At 41.3% G+C, this 17,335-nt stretch overlaps 2 protein-coding genes across 11 annotated transcripts in view; one reads left to right on the forward strand and one right to left on the reverse strand.

Moving 5' to 3' along the window:
* Positions 1 to 9,225, reverse strand: part of CCDC7 (coiled-coil domain containing 7) — a 164,459-nt gene extending 155,234 nt beyond the window's left edge. For 7 of the 9 annotated variants that reach the window (XM_077936777.1, XM_077936780.1, XM_077936778.1 and 4 more), the window contains exons 1-7: positions 9,035 to 9,224; positions 6,423 to 6,484; positions 4,926 to 5,157; positions 3,344 to 3,442; positions 1,366 to 1,455; positions 231 to 251; positions 95 to 127 (exon numbers count right to left, since the gene is read on the reverse strand). In XM_077936777.1, the coding sequence (XP_077792903.1) occupies positions 95 to 127; positions 231 to 251; positions 1,366 to 1,455; positions 3,344 to 3,442; positions 4,926 to 5,147 (465 nt within the window). In that variant the 5' untranslated portion in view covers positions 5,148 to 5,157; positions 6,423 to 6,484; positions 9,035 to 9,224. Of the gene's footprint in view, positions 1 to 94; positions 128 to 230; positions 252 to 1,365; positions 1,456 to 3,343; positions 3,443 to 4,925; positions 5,158 to 6,422; positions 6,485 to 9,034 lie in introns of all 9 variants that reach the window. The other 2 variants (XM_077936783.1, XM_077936782.1) reach the window with 2 other exon arrangements.
* Positions 9,226 to 16,961: 7,736 nt separating this feature from the next.
* EPC1 (enhancer of polycomb 1) overlaps positions 16,962 to 17,335 on the forward strand; it is a 55,639-nt gene continuing 55,265 nt past the window's right edge. For both annotated transcript variants that reach the window (XM_028751354.2, XM_028751355.2), the window contains exon 1: positions 16,962 to 17,245. The gene's annotated coding sequence lies outside the window, so the exon portion shown is untranslated. The remainder of the gene's footprint in view (positions 17,246 to 17,335) is intronic.

Here is a 17,335-nt window from a genome sequence, read left to right on the forward strand (position 1 = left end):
TGCTTTTCACTGTAACAATGCTTTATACTGCAACAATATATTCCACATATTTCCTATCAAAACTAATCAACCAACTTTCCAAATGTTAGTTTACCTCTTCCATCTCACGGACCTCCTTTTCAAACCACTTGAAGAAAAATAAATAAATAAAATTAGGCATTTACAAATTACATTTTTTTCAAAAAATACAACAGGTTTTAGAAATATTAATAAATGAATGAATTTCTTACCTGAAGCAATGAGTCTAATATCTAAGAAAGAAAATTAAAATCACTAGGTGTTTCTGTTACAATTTAACACCAAAAAATTATCTTTGTACATATAACACAAGGTTTTCACAGTAAATAACTACCCTTTTCATACATGCATTTCATTCTGTGTAGAGGTGTACCTAGGCTCCCTTGCCCCCTTTACAAGTAGCTGTATCGGTGCCTCCCTCCCTGTCCGTTGTGTCCTTGGCAAGGAAATGTTGACCACACAGAGCAGTGGAGGAGTGGTCCAGGGAGCACAAAAGTGGGCCAGTGGGCTCCTAGCCACTTTGAGGCAGAGTGGAGAGCTGCCATTTTGCACACACATCCCTTGGCAGTGACCAATCTAGCCAACCCCTAGGTACACCACTGATTCTGTGATGACTTCAAGATCAAATGAGAACTTAAGTGCAGTACTATAATGAAAGGGGGCAATTGAACTCTTTTGTGTAAGTTCCCTATCTGGGGCACTCTGAGACCACCTTGGGTTTTGAGAATTGCTGGGACCAGGGGAACCAGGGGATGGAACAGAGCTGACAATAACAAAATAACAAGTGGTGATGGGTTTTAATGCATCATCCTCAGTCATATCAGCTAATGTTCCTATTACAAGATTAGCTGGCTACTCTGTTTTAATAAGCTTATTCTGTCCTTGCCATAAGGGTCATGCTTAAATGAAAAAGAGGGTATTTGTCTTATTCACAACAGAATATTCTTGCTGGTGGTAACCATTCTCTCTCAAGGGCTGATTAATGGCTGTGTGTTTATTAATGGCTATGTGTTGTCTCATCTGCACTGGATATGGCATCAACCAGGGATTTCATCATACATATGTAACCAATTCCTGCTTGTGAATGGTATGTACTAGGATCAACAGTGAGTTCACCTTAAGAGAGAGACTCTCTGTTTACCACAATAGCACTGTGTTCACATTGCTCAGGGAAGAGTCAAATTAAACACATAGTATTGGGAAATGTGCTGAGTTCCAGATGCACTTGGTAAGAGAACAGGCTAAATATTGTGCTAGAATAAGACAAAAACCTACCAAGTACAGAGAGAACGCAAATCCAACAGCAAAATAAATTTATATTTATTGTTCATATTTCATAGTACATACCTGTTTTTCTTCACGAAGTGCACAATCTAACTGGTTACTGAGTTGTGAACAACATATCAGGAAAGTAGTCATATCTTCATGTTCTTCCTTCTAGCAAAGGGGGAAAACATTTCTACAGCGTTTTCTGACTTTAATTTCTTTAAAATGTAATCTTTATTTGGTTAAAATATTTCTAAAACCCATACTAGCTTTGTTTCAGTTCTTAATTTTTTAACATATTGAACCAGCTATTTTGCTTCAAATTAAATATTTGCATTTTCTGTAAAATGAAAAGAATGAGGCAATTACCGTAGATTTCAATCCTATGGTCTACTTAGCAGCAAGTATTAGTGAAATGCAAGCTCCCAAACCAGGAAGTAAGTTATTCTCCTGTTCCCCAGGTCCTGTTGCCATTTGCATGATAAAACATAAATTTCCTTTGTCACTTTGTGGAATTCAAAAATTACTCTAGCTGTGGAGACAATCACTCTCATGTAAATTCTCCTACTAGGTAAAGGTAAAGGGACCCCTGACCATTAGGTCCAGTCATGGCCGACTCTGGGGTGTTGGCACTCATCTCACTTTATTGGCCAAGGGAGCTGGCATACAGCTTCCGGGTTATGTGGCCAGCATGACTAAGCCGCTTCTGGCAAACCAGAGCAGTGCACGGAAACACCGTTTACCTTCCCGCCAGAGCAGTACCTATTTATCTACTTGCACTTTGACGTACTTTCGAACTGCTAGGTTGGCAGGAGCAGGGTCCGAGCAACGGGAGCTCACCCTGTCGCGGGGATTCGAACCGCCAACCTTCTGATCGGCAAGTCCTAGGCTCTCTGGTTTAACCCACAGCGCCACCCGCGTCCCTTATACTAAGCAAAGCTAATTGAGCTCCCTGGTATAAACAAACAAAGCAAGTTAAGAAAATGAAGTGGCATTCACTGAAAAACTAATAAAATGCATTATTGAGCCTATTATAGGGCAGCATAAATAGTTATTCTCTGCCACCACTGCAACCTTACAGTATTTCTTCCCAAATCTGATAATCAAGCTACAGAATTCATTAAGTGATGGCCATGATGGCCAGACCTGCAACATTAAGGGTAAGAGGTGGGTGCTGGCAGCAGGTCTGGCCATCATGCCCATCACATACTGAATTAAAAAGAAATACGGTACTTCTTTTTCTCTGTCCTGAATCTTCTAATATTAAGCTTCAACAGATGACACTGGATTTTAGCATCAGATACTAGCACTAGAGAGGGATCAATATCATATAAACTTTTACATGTCTTTTTTCCTAAATTAGAAAGCCCCTAAATTTTGTAATCTTTACTCATAGGGGAAATGTTCTAGCATCGTGAACATTTTGGTTGCTCTTTCCTGAATCTAGTATTTGGGGAGAAATATTGTGGGAAATTGTGTAACATCTACTTTTTGAACAAAGTGCTGTTCAAATATTTAACACCATTGCATCGTTTAGAATGGGAGTGGAGTTCACAGGCCAGTGGTTTGCAGAACAAGTGACTAAAGTGGGTGGGGCTAGATGCAAACAAATTTGACTTGCTTTTGTTCAGTAAGCTACACTCACACAGAACTCAGAAGTTTGTACCTGCAGTCATAGGTTTCTATCCACCATCCTAATAAGCAAGATGAATTGTCACAGTTCAAGGACAAATTCCAGCCAACCCCCAAAGAGGATGACACAGAGGACCAGTGAGGGGTGTGACCAAGGAAGGGGGCATGACCTGGGAAGAATAGTGAAGGCTGAAGAGAGGCTTGGAGGGACACATCTTGCTCCCAGATATGTCATTTCCCATCCTTGGTTTAGGACAAAAAAGTACCACAGCATAATTGGAAGTCAACAGTTATCCATCCTTCAGCAACTATTTGTAAGAACTATTATATTAATATACTATTGTAAGACAGTATATCAATACAGTATACACAACTAGCATACACAAAACCTATTCAAAGAATATGTGAAATTATTCAATAAACATACAGGTACTGTAGGTTCCCCTGCCGCCACCGCCGCTGCTGCTGCTGCCTCTTCTTCTTTCATTTCTTCATTTGCATACACACCTTCCATTGTCTGTACAAGCTGCAGAAAGTGCCAAATTATTTTTATCATCTCTCACTAGTCATACCCCCTACTTGTATTATACTAGATGCCTGGTGCCAAAAGTCATTGTTTTACCTGATGATAAAGACAGTGGTATATTGTACAAATGTTTATGTTTCAGGCAGGTGGAATAGTTGCTGAATAATATTGTGTCATAAGTTAGTTTGGAACATGAAAAGTAGTTTTATACTTCTTGGGATCTAACATCATTTGCTAACACTTTACAACAGTGGTGGGAACTAGATCCATCAGCCAGAACCAATTATCACCTTCCTATCCCCCTAGCCCAAGTATGATAGATAGGCAGGACTGCCCACCTTTCAATCATCTGACATCACAGTATCATCAGGCACCCCACAAAGTGCTTTGAAGCCCCCATCATTTGATTGTCTGGGCTTCAAAGCACTGTGCAGGGCTCCCTGCAAGAATCACCAAGGAGCTGATTGCCAGTGCTTCCAGGGAGCCCAATGCAGTGCTTTGAAGCCCTGTCACCTGATGGGGGGGGAGCTTCAAAGCACTCCTCTGGATTCTCTGTCCACGCAGACAAACAGTTGGATCATGGGGAAATGTTTTGAAAAATTGATAGCCATCTTCAAATAGCTAAAGGACTGTCAAATGGAGGATGGAGCAAGTTTGTTTTCTCCTGCTCCAGAGGCTAGGACCCAAACCAATGGATTCAAGTCACAAGAAAAAAGCTTCTGACTAAACATCAGGAAGAACTTTCGTTCCGTTCTTAAACTGAAACCGTTCTTACACCGAGGCGCACTTTCCCTAATGAGGCCTCCCACCACCGGTGCCCTTCCACCGGTCGGATTCCGTTCTTAGACTGAGTTAAAGTTCTCAAACCAGGACACTATTTCCAGTTTTGCAGAGTTTGTAAACCAAATCATTCGTAAACAGGACTGTTCTTAAACCAAGGTACAACTGTATCAGCAAACTGTATATGTATAATAAAAAAATTATATAATAATTAATACAAATAAAAATGTATACTGAAAATTATTTCAACAAAATAAATCACAGCAGAAACTAAGATTTTTAAATTCAATTATTTCTTTTCTGAAGATAAAAGCAGTGGTTAGGATCAGTTGTTTCTTTCCACACTGAGAAGAACCATGATAGGGTAATTGCAAAAGAAGAAACTGATTCTAGGTTTTACAATTTTTATAATAGCTATTCTTCCTAGCCATGATACTAGCACCAAGTTTTTAGGATGCATATGATTTGGTATATTACCAGGAATAGATTGAGTTTTAATGAGCTGCTTAGCTTTTCAGGGTTCTGAACTCCTTGGTAGTTAATATTGTCCACTCAGATAGGAATTCCTATTAATTCTTGCAATTTTAATTATTTAGTTAAAGGAAACATTTGGACGGAGGAATTTAGGATGCAAACTATGTTGGCATACTGAATTCAACAGTCAAGATGGAATGAACATGCAAAAATTCAGTGATTGTCCTACCTCATTTAGATGAACAGTGATATTCTTAAGCACGTCCATTTCATCTAGCACTCTATCTTTATTTGTTGATGGAAGGGCTAAAGAGTACTGTGCAACAGATTCTGTTGGAGCTGAAGGCAATAAAAGCATATGCCCAGGTTCATAGCCCTGTTTACTTTTCCTCTTTTCATTAAATGAGGAATATAGCGGTTGATCCTTAATTCTCACTTTTGCTGGCTTCATTGTTCTTCTTCTGTTATTTTTTTAGAAAGAAATAAAACAATATTGGTTCATATCATTAAAAAATAAGATAGCAAAATAACACATTTTTTAAAAAAATAATATTCCATTTTTCATGTGAGCACTATAAGGACTTTCAGAACTATTGCACACATAAACTTATTTTCAGCTTCTGCCCTGTTAATAGGTTTGCTTCTGTCCATTCAAAAATCCATGACATTATTTAATGGGCTTTTAAGCAGTCAGTTTCTGTGTCCTGGAAAGTAGGAGCTTTTAATCCCATATCAACAGGACAAAATAAAGGCCATTGTAAGACCCTTCAGGAATAGGATTTATTAAAGGCCATGTAATGAATACCATGGTCCCATAAGTGAACAAATAGGAACTAATTATGGGAGTAGAAGCTATAAAAAGGAAACTTCAAATTAATGGTACAATAGCCCTGAAAATGGTGGGCTAGCCATCCATATCTGACACTGAAATTGCAGTTGTTTTATGACACACACACGCACACACCCAAATCTAATCTGTTGGGGTAATGGAAGGACAACTCAGAAAACATCAGAACTAGGTTGGTAAAATCATCACCTGAATTCAATTAAAAAACCAGATGAACAAAGATGGCAACTCCGTATTAAACTGGTACTAAATTGAAGGAACTGCCACACTAACCCCTGACCCAAACCCAGATAACTCATCCTCTGCTGATGGTCCAAACCTCCCAGAGCCGAGACTTAGGGAAACAGAGACCCCTATCCCTACAGCAACTACCCAGAAGACTCTAGTATCCAGGGAGAGAACTCAGCAGGTCTGTCTCCAGGGAATGCCTTAGAAAAATTCTCAGGCTGGGTCCCTACCTTGCTGGCAGCAGAGGAGCCCCAGTCATTTGATTGATTAAATTTTTATATAGGGCAGTTCACAACATAAAAATACAAAATGAGAACACAAACTACATAATAAAACAAAAACAAAAAACAAACAAATAACCCCTCTCCCACAAACACGTTTAAAAGGCCATAAAATGCTTGGGGATAACATAACTTTGATACCTATATTGGAGGGACTGGTCCTAGATGACCCTTGAGTTTACCTCCAACTCTATGATTCTTCCATTCTGTTCAAGCTGGAGGTGGAGGCTGCACAAGAGTAAATCTTGTCCTAGTTATCTTTTTTCATAATGGACAAAAGGAGGCTACTGCTCAAATTCTGTTCAGTGACCCTTCTGCTCAAATTATATATGTTTGTATGTTCCCCGATATTCTGTTTGACTCAATGTACCTGCATCAGAAGAGTTCTGTTCAGTGTTTCAGTGGCTTATCAGGTGATCTAATGTTCCTAAACTGATAAGGGAATAGAAGCAGAAAGAATTTAATAAGAAAATCTGGTATCGAAAATGGGGTGATGGGGGGCACTTTAGAGAAGGAAAATTTGTGCATCTGTCTGTTAATCACTTTAAAGTAGCATGGCAAGCAGCAATTTTTCAGCCTATTTATTTATTTATTTATATACATACATACATACATACATACCCCACTCATCTGGCTGGGTTTCCCAGGTAAGTAATATGTTGCTCCTTCGTTTGAAAGAACAAAGAATGGCGGGACATTATTATATTATTATTATTTTACATTCATTCATTCATTTAGTATATCACCCTTCCTCTAAGTACCCTCAAGCTGTGTACCCACTGCTTCAGAGGGAGCATAAGAGCAGACAGCCTCCCATTCAACCAGTCTAGGGAACTGCCCCCTAACAGTCTCTCAGTTTTACCTCTATTCCAAACTGTTGCAGGAATTTATGTATAGGTTGGGGGGGTTGCCCCTCCAGCAGATATCATGCACATGCAGCCCACTACCAAAACCAGCACAATCGCTTTAGTGACATTTGTGATTTGTCCCCACAAAATACCCAATGACAGTTTCTTCCTATCTATTCAAGGGACCTTTGCTGCACGATACCAAATGTAACAATGCACTGATAAATGTATCTATGTACTGGCTCACTGGAAAACTTCAGAAATTCATATACTGTAGACATGTGAGCTCAGCTACTCAGAAGCCCCTCTGCCTGAGTGATAATTCCTGGCATCCTGGTACCTGAGTGCCAGACAGGTAGCCATTCCAGAAATAACAAACCCAGATGAAGACAAAAGGGTGTGATTAACTTGGCTGGGAAACAGGGAAATGTAAATATCTTTTTTGTTACACTTGATGGGTGTTTGGTGGAAGGCAAGGTGAACCATGGGGCAGGGTCCAGGATGCTCAGATTACTGCCACCAGACTTCCCCTTTCATGATGTAACTGTGAATCCTGTCACGATACTCTTCAATAAAGACCAAGCCTACTGGCTGCTGTTTTGCTCTGGTATTCCTGGCTGGTGTCTTTGTTTTTTTTGTCCAAGGGAGCCCTCAGATTTCTCCGTTAACAAAACTGTGTTCAGCAATGGGGCTACTGCCAGCTGAGTCAGACTGAACCTAAGGGAAAAGAAATGTTTAAAATCGGGTCTGACTTACACCATCCTACCTTCTGCTGGGTTGCTAGGTCCCAAGACCTAGCTGAACAGCTTTTGGAATGGGGTAAGCATATTAATTTATAAAACAGCACCACTGTATAAGAATGTCCTGTATAAATTCTAGGTTCCTTCTGTACCTTGTTATGTTAAAAGATTTGCAGAAATTGAAAGATAGCGTGGCCTTTTTCAAAGCCCAGTTAAAAACTGTTTAAGAAGATTCAGAAAAAGGTGAGATATATAAGGTATAATAAATAATAGAAAACAGAGGGACCCCAGAGCAGCACATAGGACAAGATCGTTCCATCTGGAAGCAGAAATGTTTACACTGACTGAACCATAATAATAATATCATGTTGAATTCCCAACCCTTAGCTTTTACATAATTTTATTTGTATTTGTGTAAAATGATTCTGTTTTCATATTTTATTTAGATATTTGTTTAAAAGTAGAAAAACATGTTTAAAGGGTAGAATGTCCCTACCGAGGTTACTCAGTTTGTGTTGTATATTGTTTCATTTGTGTCTGAGTTCACTTCCACTGATGTTATATTACTTTGATACTATGAAAGCTGTGGTGTTTTTTGTTTTGTGTTTTTTTTGCTACGCACTGATTTCTAGAAACAAATAAATCTTAGATCTGAGTTCTTACCTTGGCTCCTTACATCACTAAAAGAGGCTCCCCTAACCCAAATGACAATGATTTTAAAAAATAATTTACCTATCTATATACTGCTACATCATTAGCAGCTTTTAGTTTAGTTTAAATTGAAAAGGAGGATACAAATAGCTTACATTAATTAATTAATTAATTAATTAACTGGCTGGTAGGCAGGGAAATGCTGGAACTTGGAACCAGATGTCCACTAAAAGTTGGGCAAAGAAAGGCACAACCTCTTTCCGTCTAACGGTCTAACCTACCTCACAGGGTTGCTGTGAGGAGATGATGGCGAGGAAAAACAGGGAACTCACATCCCACCCTGAGCTTCTTGGTGATATAAAAGTGCAATACCCTTAATGTGAGATAATAAGGTTGTCCATAAGAGATTGCACCCTAATGTTTTAATGTTGTATCTTAATCTTTTAAATTGTATTTTAATCAACTTGTTTTTATTATTGGTTGTTAGCCGCCCTGAGCTTGGCTGGGGAAGGCGGGGTATAAATAAAAATTGTTGTTGTTGTTGTTATTGTTGTTGTTGTTTAAGGAGCTTCCCGGGCCGGTGGAGACTCTAGCTGTGGATGGTTGTTGTTGTTTGGGTCACGCCCCACTTCCCACCCCAAGAAAAAGGCGTGAGGCAAAGCTGCTCTCTGGAGACGCCCCAATATATGGAAACCGAGCTCTTGTGGTTGTTACTGTTCTTCGCCTCCCTTTCAGAGACCCACCTAGGCGAAGGCCGAGCTGCCCGTCCTCAATCACTGGTTTCCTAAAGGCGTTCAGCTACCCAGACACCTCATCATCTCCCCCATCCGCTCTTTTCCTCCCTCCTGCACACGTTCCTGGCTTCTTGCTGCTGCTCTTCCGAGGAATGAGTCGTCGTCGTCGTCGGAGGGAGGGGGCGCGCGCGCGCGAGCTCCCCCCCCCCTCCCCGGCGTCGTCAACTGCCATTTCTTTTTCAAACGGGCCGCGAGTTCTCCTCAGGAGGGCGCGAGACAGGGCGGTTGGTGGCGCGCGCGCGCTGTGAGGGGTTCTCTCGCTCGCTTGGCTCGCTCCCGCCCGCCCCGTTGCCGCCGTGCCCGTCACACACCCGCCCTAGACACCGGTTAATGATGAGTCCCACTCTCTTGGGAGCCCCCCAAAAAATTAAAGGGGAAAAACACTGGATGTATATTTCCAAAATATAAGATTAAAAAAACAAATAAAATAAAACCTACATACAGCAACAGTGTTTCGTGTTGTGTTTTGTTATGTGTAAATTGCTGTATTCAACAAACAAAAACAGAGGCAATTTGTTGTTGACAAAGGACATATAAAGGGCCCCATTACCTTCAGTACCATCAAACCTAAATCTGGCCCTGATGATGACGGTTCTCTTCCTCTTAAGCAACCCTCCCCAGACACAAGATTCAAAAGAAAACGCAGTAGGAGAGTAGCATGTTCATGAGGAGACTGACTAAAAAAAAGTCGCCAAGGAAATTAGCAAGCTTCCGAGTTCAACTTTTCATCGAAGAGTGGTGAAGAGTGGAAGAGAAGAATGTTCCTATACAACCTCCCAGCAACATCCTTTTTCTTCTCTGCACATTTTTCCTCCCTTTGCTTACCATCTAACCTGATGAAGAATGTTGTTGAACTGGAAGGCTTGCTCATTTGCTCATTTCTTTGGGAGCTTTTTATTTGGCCCCAATAAAACCTTTGGATGATTCCCCCTCCCCCAACGGACCAGCAGGGCTACCTGAAATGTTTATATGTTTGCTATTTGCTCCATCTCCCACTGCAGCCAGTGAGACTTCTTTTATTTACCGTATTTAGAATATTTGTATCCCACTTCATAGCCCCAACAGGCTCTCAAAAGGCTTCTAAAAGATTCTTAGCAATAAATAAAACCCACTAGTGAAGTATGACTTCTTCCCTTCCCCCAAGTCTAAGAAAGGGAGACAAGGATCACACAAATAATAACCAGAAGTTCTCATCAATTTACCTTCAGTTTGGATTGTGTCTTATTCAGAAGTTAATTGTTGCTGAGTTTAACAAGGCTTTCAACTAAATGAGTCTAAAACTGCAGCTTTAGCTTGCCCATCCCATGGGTTATATAGAGTTGAATAACAGCACAAAATCAGCACCACCGTAGAATCACACACATACCCCGCCAAAAAATACATACCAAATAAAATTATCAACATTGTGCCTATCTAATTATTTAAAATATAGATCTATATTAGGAGCTGCTGCCACCCAAAACCAAACCTTTCAAACATGTATCCTAGTGTTTATATTAGAAACATAAAATACCATTTTACAAAGAGCCAGTGTGGTGTAGTGGTTAAGAGCGGTAGACTCGTAATCTGGAGAACCGGGTTCGATTCCCTGCTCCTCCACATGCAGCTGCTGGGTGAACTTGGGCTAGTCACACTTCTTTGAAGTCTCTCAGCCTCACTCACCTCACAGAGTGTTTGTTGTGGGAGAGGAAGGGAAAGGAGATTGTTAGCTGCTTTGAGACTCCTTCGGGTAGTGATAAAGCGGGATATCAAATCCAAACTCTTCTAAATACATACATGTGCTGTCTCTGGGCAACTGCTTGGGTTGCAATCTTTTTTCTTGACACAATGTTCTCTGCCTTTAACAACTTGAGTTCAACAAGTACATGAAGATACAATGATGGAAAGAACTTCCTCTGACAATTCTCCGTTTCATGCAGCTATTAAAGGCCACTGATGTAGTGGAGCAGGGTCAAAGTGCTACTGCTTCTTTCACAGCAAAGATAATTATGTAATTAGAGGCACTAGTTGCCAGTTCTCTGTGTTCGAAATAATTTTGTTCTCAGAAGCCATCAAGGCAAGCCTAGGAAATGGTAACATGCATAGCTAACATGTTAACCTAACTTCTATTATGAAAAACAAAAACAAAAATCTCTTTATAATGTCCAGTCGAAAGGTCACAAAACGGTGAGCAAGCCAGAACTTTTCATCAGGTTGAATGTTAAATGGAGAGCGCATGTGTGAGGGAAAATCTGACTAGGTATTGAATATATAATCCCTGCCAAAAGTTTATTTTTCTTGCATTGTTTCAAAGAGCCATGTCATCAAGAGCGCCCACACTTCAGATTTTCCACTATGTTGCTATTAAAAGAACAGCATCTCTGTCAGGAAAAAACAGTGACAATCCTGCTGACCACAGACACAGCTCACATTGAGATGTGCTCACATTGGAGGTAGAATGCCACAGCTCCCTTCAACTGGGGTAGCATTTCAAGGTACAAAATGCAGAGCTTCACATACGGAATTGGTGCATATCAGGAAGCTATCAAAGGCACTAAGGGCAAAGGGTGAAACCTTTAATGGCAGGGTGTGTGATAGATCCTCTGGGGTTAGCTAGATTTGAGGCACTTTGATAAGTTATTTGAATGAGGTACTGAATAATGGGGAGCAGCAGATTTATCTTTGTAGGTAAAAGATGCTCCATAGGAGCTCAGAAGTGAGAAGAAACCCTTGAGTAACTCATAGGCATGGAACTGAAAGGGCACAATGGCAATTTTAAAATACACTAACAAAAAATAAGAAAAAAGAACATGAAATTGCAATGAGTTCCGAAATGATAGTTCTGAGTGAATAGGCATTAAAATGCCAAAAGCCGTTTAGTGTAAGTGTAAAGTGAAACATACCGGGGTGGGGGGGGGCCATGAAATCCTAACTTGATTGCACTTGGAATGCTGTGTACTTCTGCTCAACACACCTCAAAAAATGATTTTGTAGAGCTGGAAAAAGATACAACCAACATTATCAGTGGTCTGGAACAACTATTTACTTACTTACTTACTTACTTACTTACTTACTTACTTACACCTTTATAAAACATTTACATTAAAAAAACCACTCTAAACAATATATACCACATTTCTGTCAAGACACCCAGGGCAATTTAAAGTTTAAATTATTAACACAAAAATAGGAACATAAGAAGCTGCTTATATGAAGTAGGATCATTGGTTTAGCTAGGGTTTCAGACAGGAAACTCAGTCCTACCCCAGATCTCCTCCATGCAAAGCAGATGCTCTACTACTAAGCCACATCCCTTCCCCAAACAGTACAGTACAAAATATTATCAGGGCAACTTCAGAAGCTGGTTAAAACCAGCTCCCTGCACAAGGGTTTCCTAGCTTCTGCCTTTGTGTAGGGCGCACAGATTCCTAAATAGTCCCAGGGAAGGTGGAGGCAGGGCTATCCTGCAGGGGTGCCAACTTGAACAAAATATGGGGGGGGGGCAGGAATTGCTCCGCATAATCAATCACAAGGAGTGGTGCATTAACAACATTTGTGTGCCCCTAGGAGTTGGCTTCTATGCTAACCCAACAGTTCCCTTGCTGGTCCCTTCAGGAGATGGGTATTATGTCCCTGGGCTGCTTCTCTTTTGCCTTCCCCCTTATCAGTCACAGCTCCGAGTTCACTCATTGGTTTAAAACACTAACAGGTGGGAGCAGCCAGGCTGGCTTATTTCACATAAATTACTTAGAATAAACCAACCCAAACAAACACTAATAACTTATGAACACAACATTTTACAAGCCATACTGCCATAGCACAAAACAGTCAGATACTTTTAAATCACTTACTACCCTGTTTATCAAGGCTTTTTGTGTGTGCTAAACAGGCCTGTAAGCTTATCATTGTTCTTTGTGATGGCATCTTAAGGATTCCAAGATGGTATCAGCTACATAATTACTGGGTCATTCGTGTCTGACACAGTCATGAACTTTCTGGGTATTCATGAGGTGAAATAATTACAAAAGACTGGGTCGCCTCCCTTAAGAAAGCATTAAGTCCTTACGTGTTAACAAACCAACAATGCAAGTAGAGCCCTATGTGCCATTATTGATATCAGGTCCAAGTAGATAATCACCACATATTTTTCAGGCAGGGCTGGTGAAATGCCCTTCAGAGTCAAGGGAGGGCCTACAGGATTTTGGATACGCAGGAATTCCAAAGAAAGATGCCTAAACCACCAGATTGCTTAGGTCTAATGATTTATTAAAGAAGGGTACAAACTTACAGCAAAGGTCTGACGGCTCCCTCCTTGCCCCTGCTCACAGCACTCTGTGGGGTGGACGCAGTGAGAAGATGGCTTGTTCACACCCAAGTAAAGTTCTCTATAAGCCCAGGCAGGCTATGTCACATGGGAACACAGGTGTCTGGTATTAACCATTATCTCCTCCTCTAGCCATGCCTGGGACCTGTGGATACCTTAAAGCATGTGAAACACACATGAGCTCAGCACTACAGCTGCTACCAGTTAGGCAGGGGTCATCTTGACCATCAATATGCTGCAAGTAGAGCTTCCAGACCAGCTTATTTTGTGAACTGCCCTACAACCTGCAGGTATAGGTAGGGTTGCCATAGGTCTGGATTTCCCCGGACATTACTGGGATTTCAAAGGCAGAATTGACATCCAGGGGGAATTTCCAAAAGGTGGCACTTTGTCCTGGATCTTAGGCAAGTCTATCGAAGAATTGTTGTTTTTCTGGCATTTTTGTAAAAAAATAGAAGTGCAGCAACTTTGGGGGTGTCCTGCTTTTTACTTTTTGAAATATGGCAACCCTAGGTATAGGGTTTAATAAATAAACAGCTCACCTTCTGGGTCAAACAGCTGGCCAATCCATCCAGGCAAGCTGAGGTAAAAAACCCCAGTTGGCAGGATCCAAAGCATAGCTGTCAACTTTTCCCTTTTCTTGTGAGGAATCCTATTCGGAATAAAGGAATTTCCATTTAAAAAAAGGGAAACGTTGACAGCTATGATCCACAGGGACAGCAGATCTGGCCTCCAAGGAATGCATCACCCACTGCTGCTGCTGAAGTGGCAGCGATGGCTGCAATGCACTCCTTGGAGGCTGGATCTGTCGCCACCTTGGCATGACCCCCCATGCCACCTCTATAGCAGCCTCTTGGTGAACAGGAAGCACTGTTGTTCTCCTCCTTCCCTCCCTTTCCCAATGTAGATCTTTCTCCCCCCCCCCCCCCCTGTTTTCAATGGAGATCTTCACCACCCCCCACTTCTTCCCTGGTGGAAGGAGGGTACCATTTTGTGGTTTACCTCAGGTGCCAAAATGTATTGGGCCCGGTCTGCCTTCAGGTACCAATGGCTATTAAAATTTTATAGGAAAATCCAATGTGAAAAAGAAAAAGTGGCACAGAATACACAGAGCCCCTTCTCATTGCTTTCTGAGATTTATTCAGTAAGGTCGACTGAATAATTTTGAATGCTTTTGGGTAACCATTCTTATATTACATATAAGAATTATATTAAAAGGTATTACAATTTTGGTCGGTGAAGTCATGCATGTTGAATGCTTTGGGGCAGAACTACACAATTTACATTATAATTTATTTATACAGTATAAGGCCCTGTTCAGTCAGATCACAGCCTTCCTTCAGAAAGTTTTTAAAAATATTTTATTTCTTGTACATTGCTTAGAGACATTTGTAAATATATAAATATGAATGCAGGGCCAGCCCACCCATGAGGCATGGTGAGGTGACTGCCTCAGGCAACAGAATCCACAGGGGTAGCAGCAGGGGTGTACGAAGTGGGGGGCAGAGGAGGCGGAGCGCCCTGGGTTCCACTCGGGGTGGGGTGACAAGCTGGCCCCTGCCTCCCCCCAGCTGTAGAGCGGCCAAGGGCATGCACAGTCCATACGGGTGTCCGTGCGGGCTGCCTCTCGCACGACGACCATATGGTTGCCGTGCAAGTGGCAGCCCGTACGGACGCTGCATGTGAGCAGCACCCCGTACAGACTGCACATGTGCGGCATCCTGTACGGTCGCCGCACATGCGCAGTCCATAAGGATGTCGCATGTGCATCACTGGGCAGTTCGCCCTGCCCCTTGGTGTCCTGCCCCGGCTGCTGGAGAGGGTTTCTCTGCCACTGGGTAGCAGATCCCAAAGTAAATCTTTATTCAGAACCAGCCCACCCATGAGGTAAGGTGATGTGACTGCTTCGGGCAGCAGGATCCACAGGGGCAGCAGATCTTGATGTAGATCTTTATTCAGGGCCGGCTCACCCATAAGGCAAGGTGAGGTGAGTGCCTCAGGTGGCAGGATTCCCCATGGCGACAGATCCCTATGTTAATCTTCCTTCTCTGGTTGTTCATGATGTAGATCTTCTCTCACCCCTTCTTCCCTGGCAGGGTGTGTGTGTGTGTGTGTGTGCAATTTTGGGGTCCACCTCATGTGCCAAAATGTCTTGGGCTGGCACTGCATGCATAAATTAATCCAACAATATATATTCAAGCTTTTGATTTTGTTACATATGACCTAGTCCTTTGTGTTGAAATACTAAAGCAGTATCTAATGGGATTTAACATATGAAAGCACCAGTGCCAGAGAGCTGGCACAGCCACCACCCGTACTGCTGTGAAATAAGTTTGCATATTTATTAAATTATATCCTGCCCTTTCATGTTGCTAATCCCATGGTGGTTCATAACAGTATTAAAACATTATTATTTTTGATTAGTTTGCAATAAATATTTGGTTCCACTTATGACCCATCACAGAATCAAAAGGTTCTGTATCTTTTGTTCAATACCAGCAATTTTCCAAACAAAGGGAAATTAAAAGGCTTTCTGTGTATTGAAATGTCACGAGCAGAGTGGGGGCTCAGAGGATACAATGTAGTTTATGCTACAGTATTATAAATGTGGGGGGTAATGTGGGTATTACTGTTTCAGCTAAAACAGCCTTTTGAGATTAGGTTGCAAAACTGAAATTTGAATAAAATGCTTGTTTGTAAGTATATTCCATTGAAATCTATTAAACCAGCTTGGTCCTATTGAAGTTTATTACTGCCACCAGAGGAGTTAAGCTAATTTAAGTGAAAACATTCTGGCTTAAGTAGTTTATATAGCTTGCATTAGAAAGTCACAATTCTTGTGATCAAGAGTAGTCTTCAATGGGGACTATTTTATAAGTGGTTTGAGGCTTTCTAATAAAATACCTTTCACTGAAGTAAACAACACCCATGAGAACTCAGTTGGGAGCACTGCAGGTTCTGGAGAATTGGCACTTGAAAGGTGTCATATCTAATGTTTCAAGGTTTGAAATAAATTGCCAGTATATTAAATTTGAATAAACAGTATTTCCCTTTAGTGTAAAGAACTGAACAGAACTAACATTTATGGTTGATCACAAAGAAATAATATTAGTTGAAGTAATAAATACATATAGCATACACACAAATAATTATACAAAACACTTAAGACACAAAGTTCCATGTTTGTACTTTTGCAGAGAGTCCACATTCATAATAACTTGCTTTGTTTAATTAAATATACCCTCCAAAAGAATGAAAGGGGAAATGGAGGGTTGGGGTTGCCAGATTTTGATTTTTCTCTCTTTTTTTTCTTTGTTAGGCCAGGCGTTCGCCTTCATTTTTACCAGCACACAGCGACTGAGTACTGTACCTGACTCAGCTCGCAACTGAAGATACACAGCATCAAATTTCCCAGCCCACTTAATTTGAAAGCCTGCCAAGATAGGTGAAAGACCTCATACATATGTAAAGCAGGAAGTTCGGATTACACTGCCATGTAAATTTCCAATGATTGATGCACATTTTAAAACATTTTTTTAAAATCCCTTAAAGATAGGACCGCGTCTTCTCAGAGCCCCTCGCCTTTCCTGATGTCATGGGGAGTTTGGATTGGGCATTGTACTTGGAGTACTGATTTATTTTGGATTTCTACCACTTCCCGGAGGCCGCGGGGGGAGAAGCACGGTGGGAGGATCCAAAAAAACTCAGTGCCACAGCCATTTTGTTTGTGGGCAGCATGGTAGAATTCTGTCAGTCAGTATAAGGAGGGGATTTTAAACATTCTTTGTAGAATAACTATGCCTACCACAATGGATGTATCTATTGAAATTAGTATTCTTGGCTCTCTGCCTATGACGGTAGGTAAGCAGATTTGTGAGGGGGGAAGGAAATCTTTCCTACTGTTGCAGCAGCCTCTCAAATTCTGTATCAAGGAGTCATGGATTTTT

Source organism: Podarcis muralis, chromosome 12 (assembly GCF_964188315.1).
Source record: "Podarcis muralis chromosome 12, rPodMur119.hap1.1, whole genome shotgun sequence".
In the NCBI taxonomy this organism is placed as follows: Eukaryota; Metazoa; Chordata; class Lepidosauria; order Squamata; family Lacertidae; genus Podarcis; species Podarcis muralis.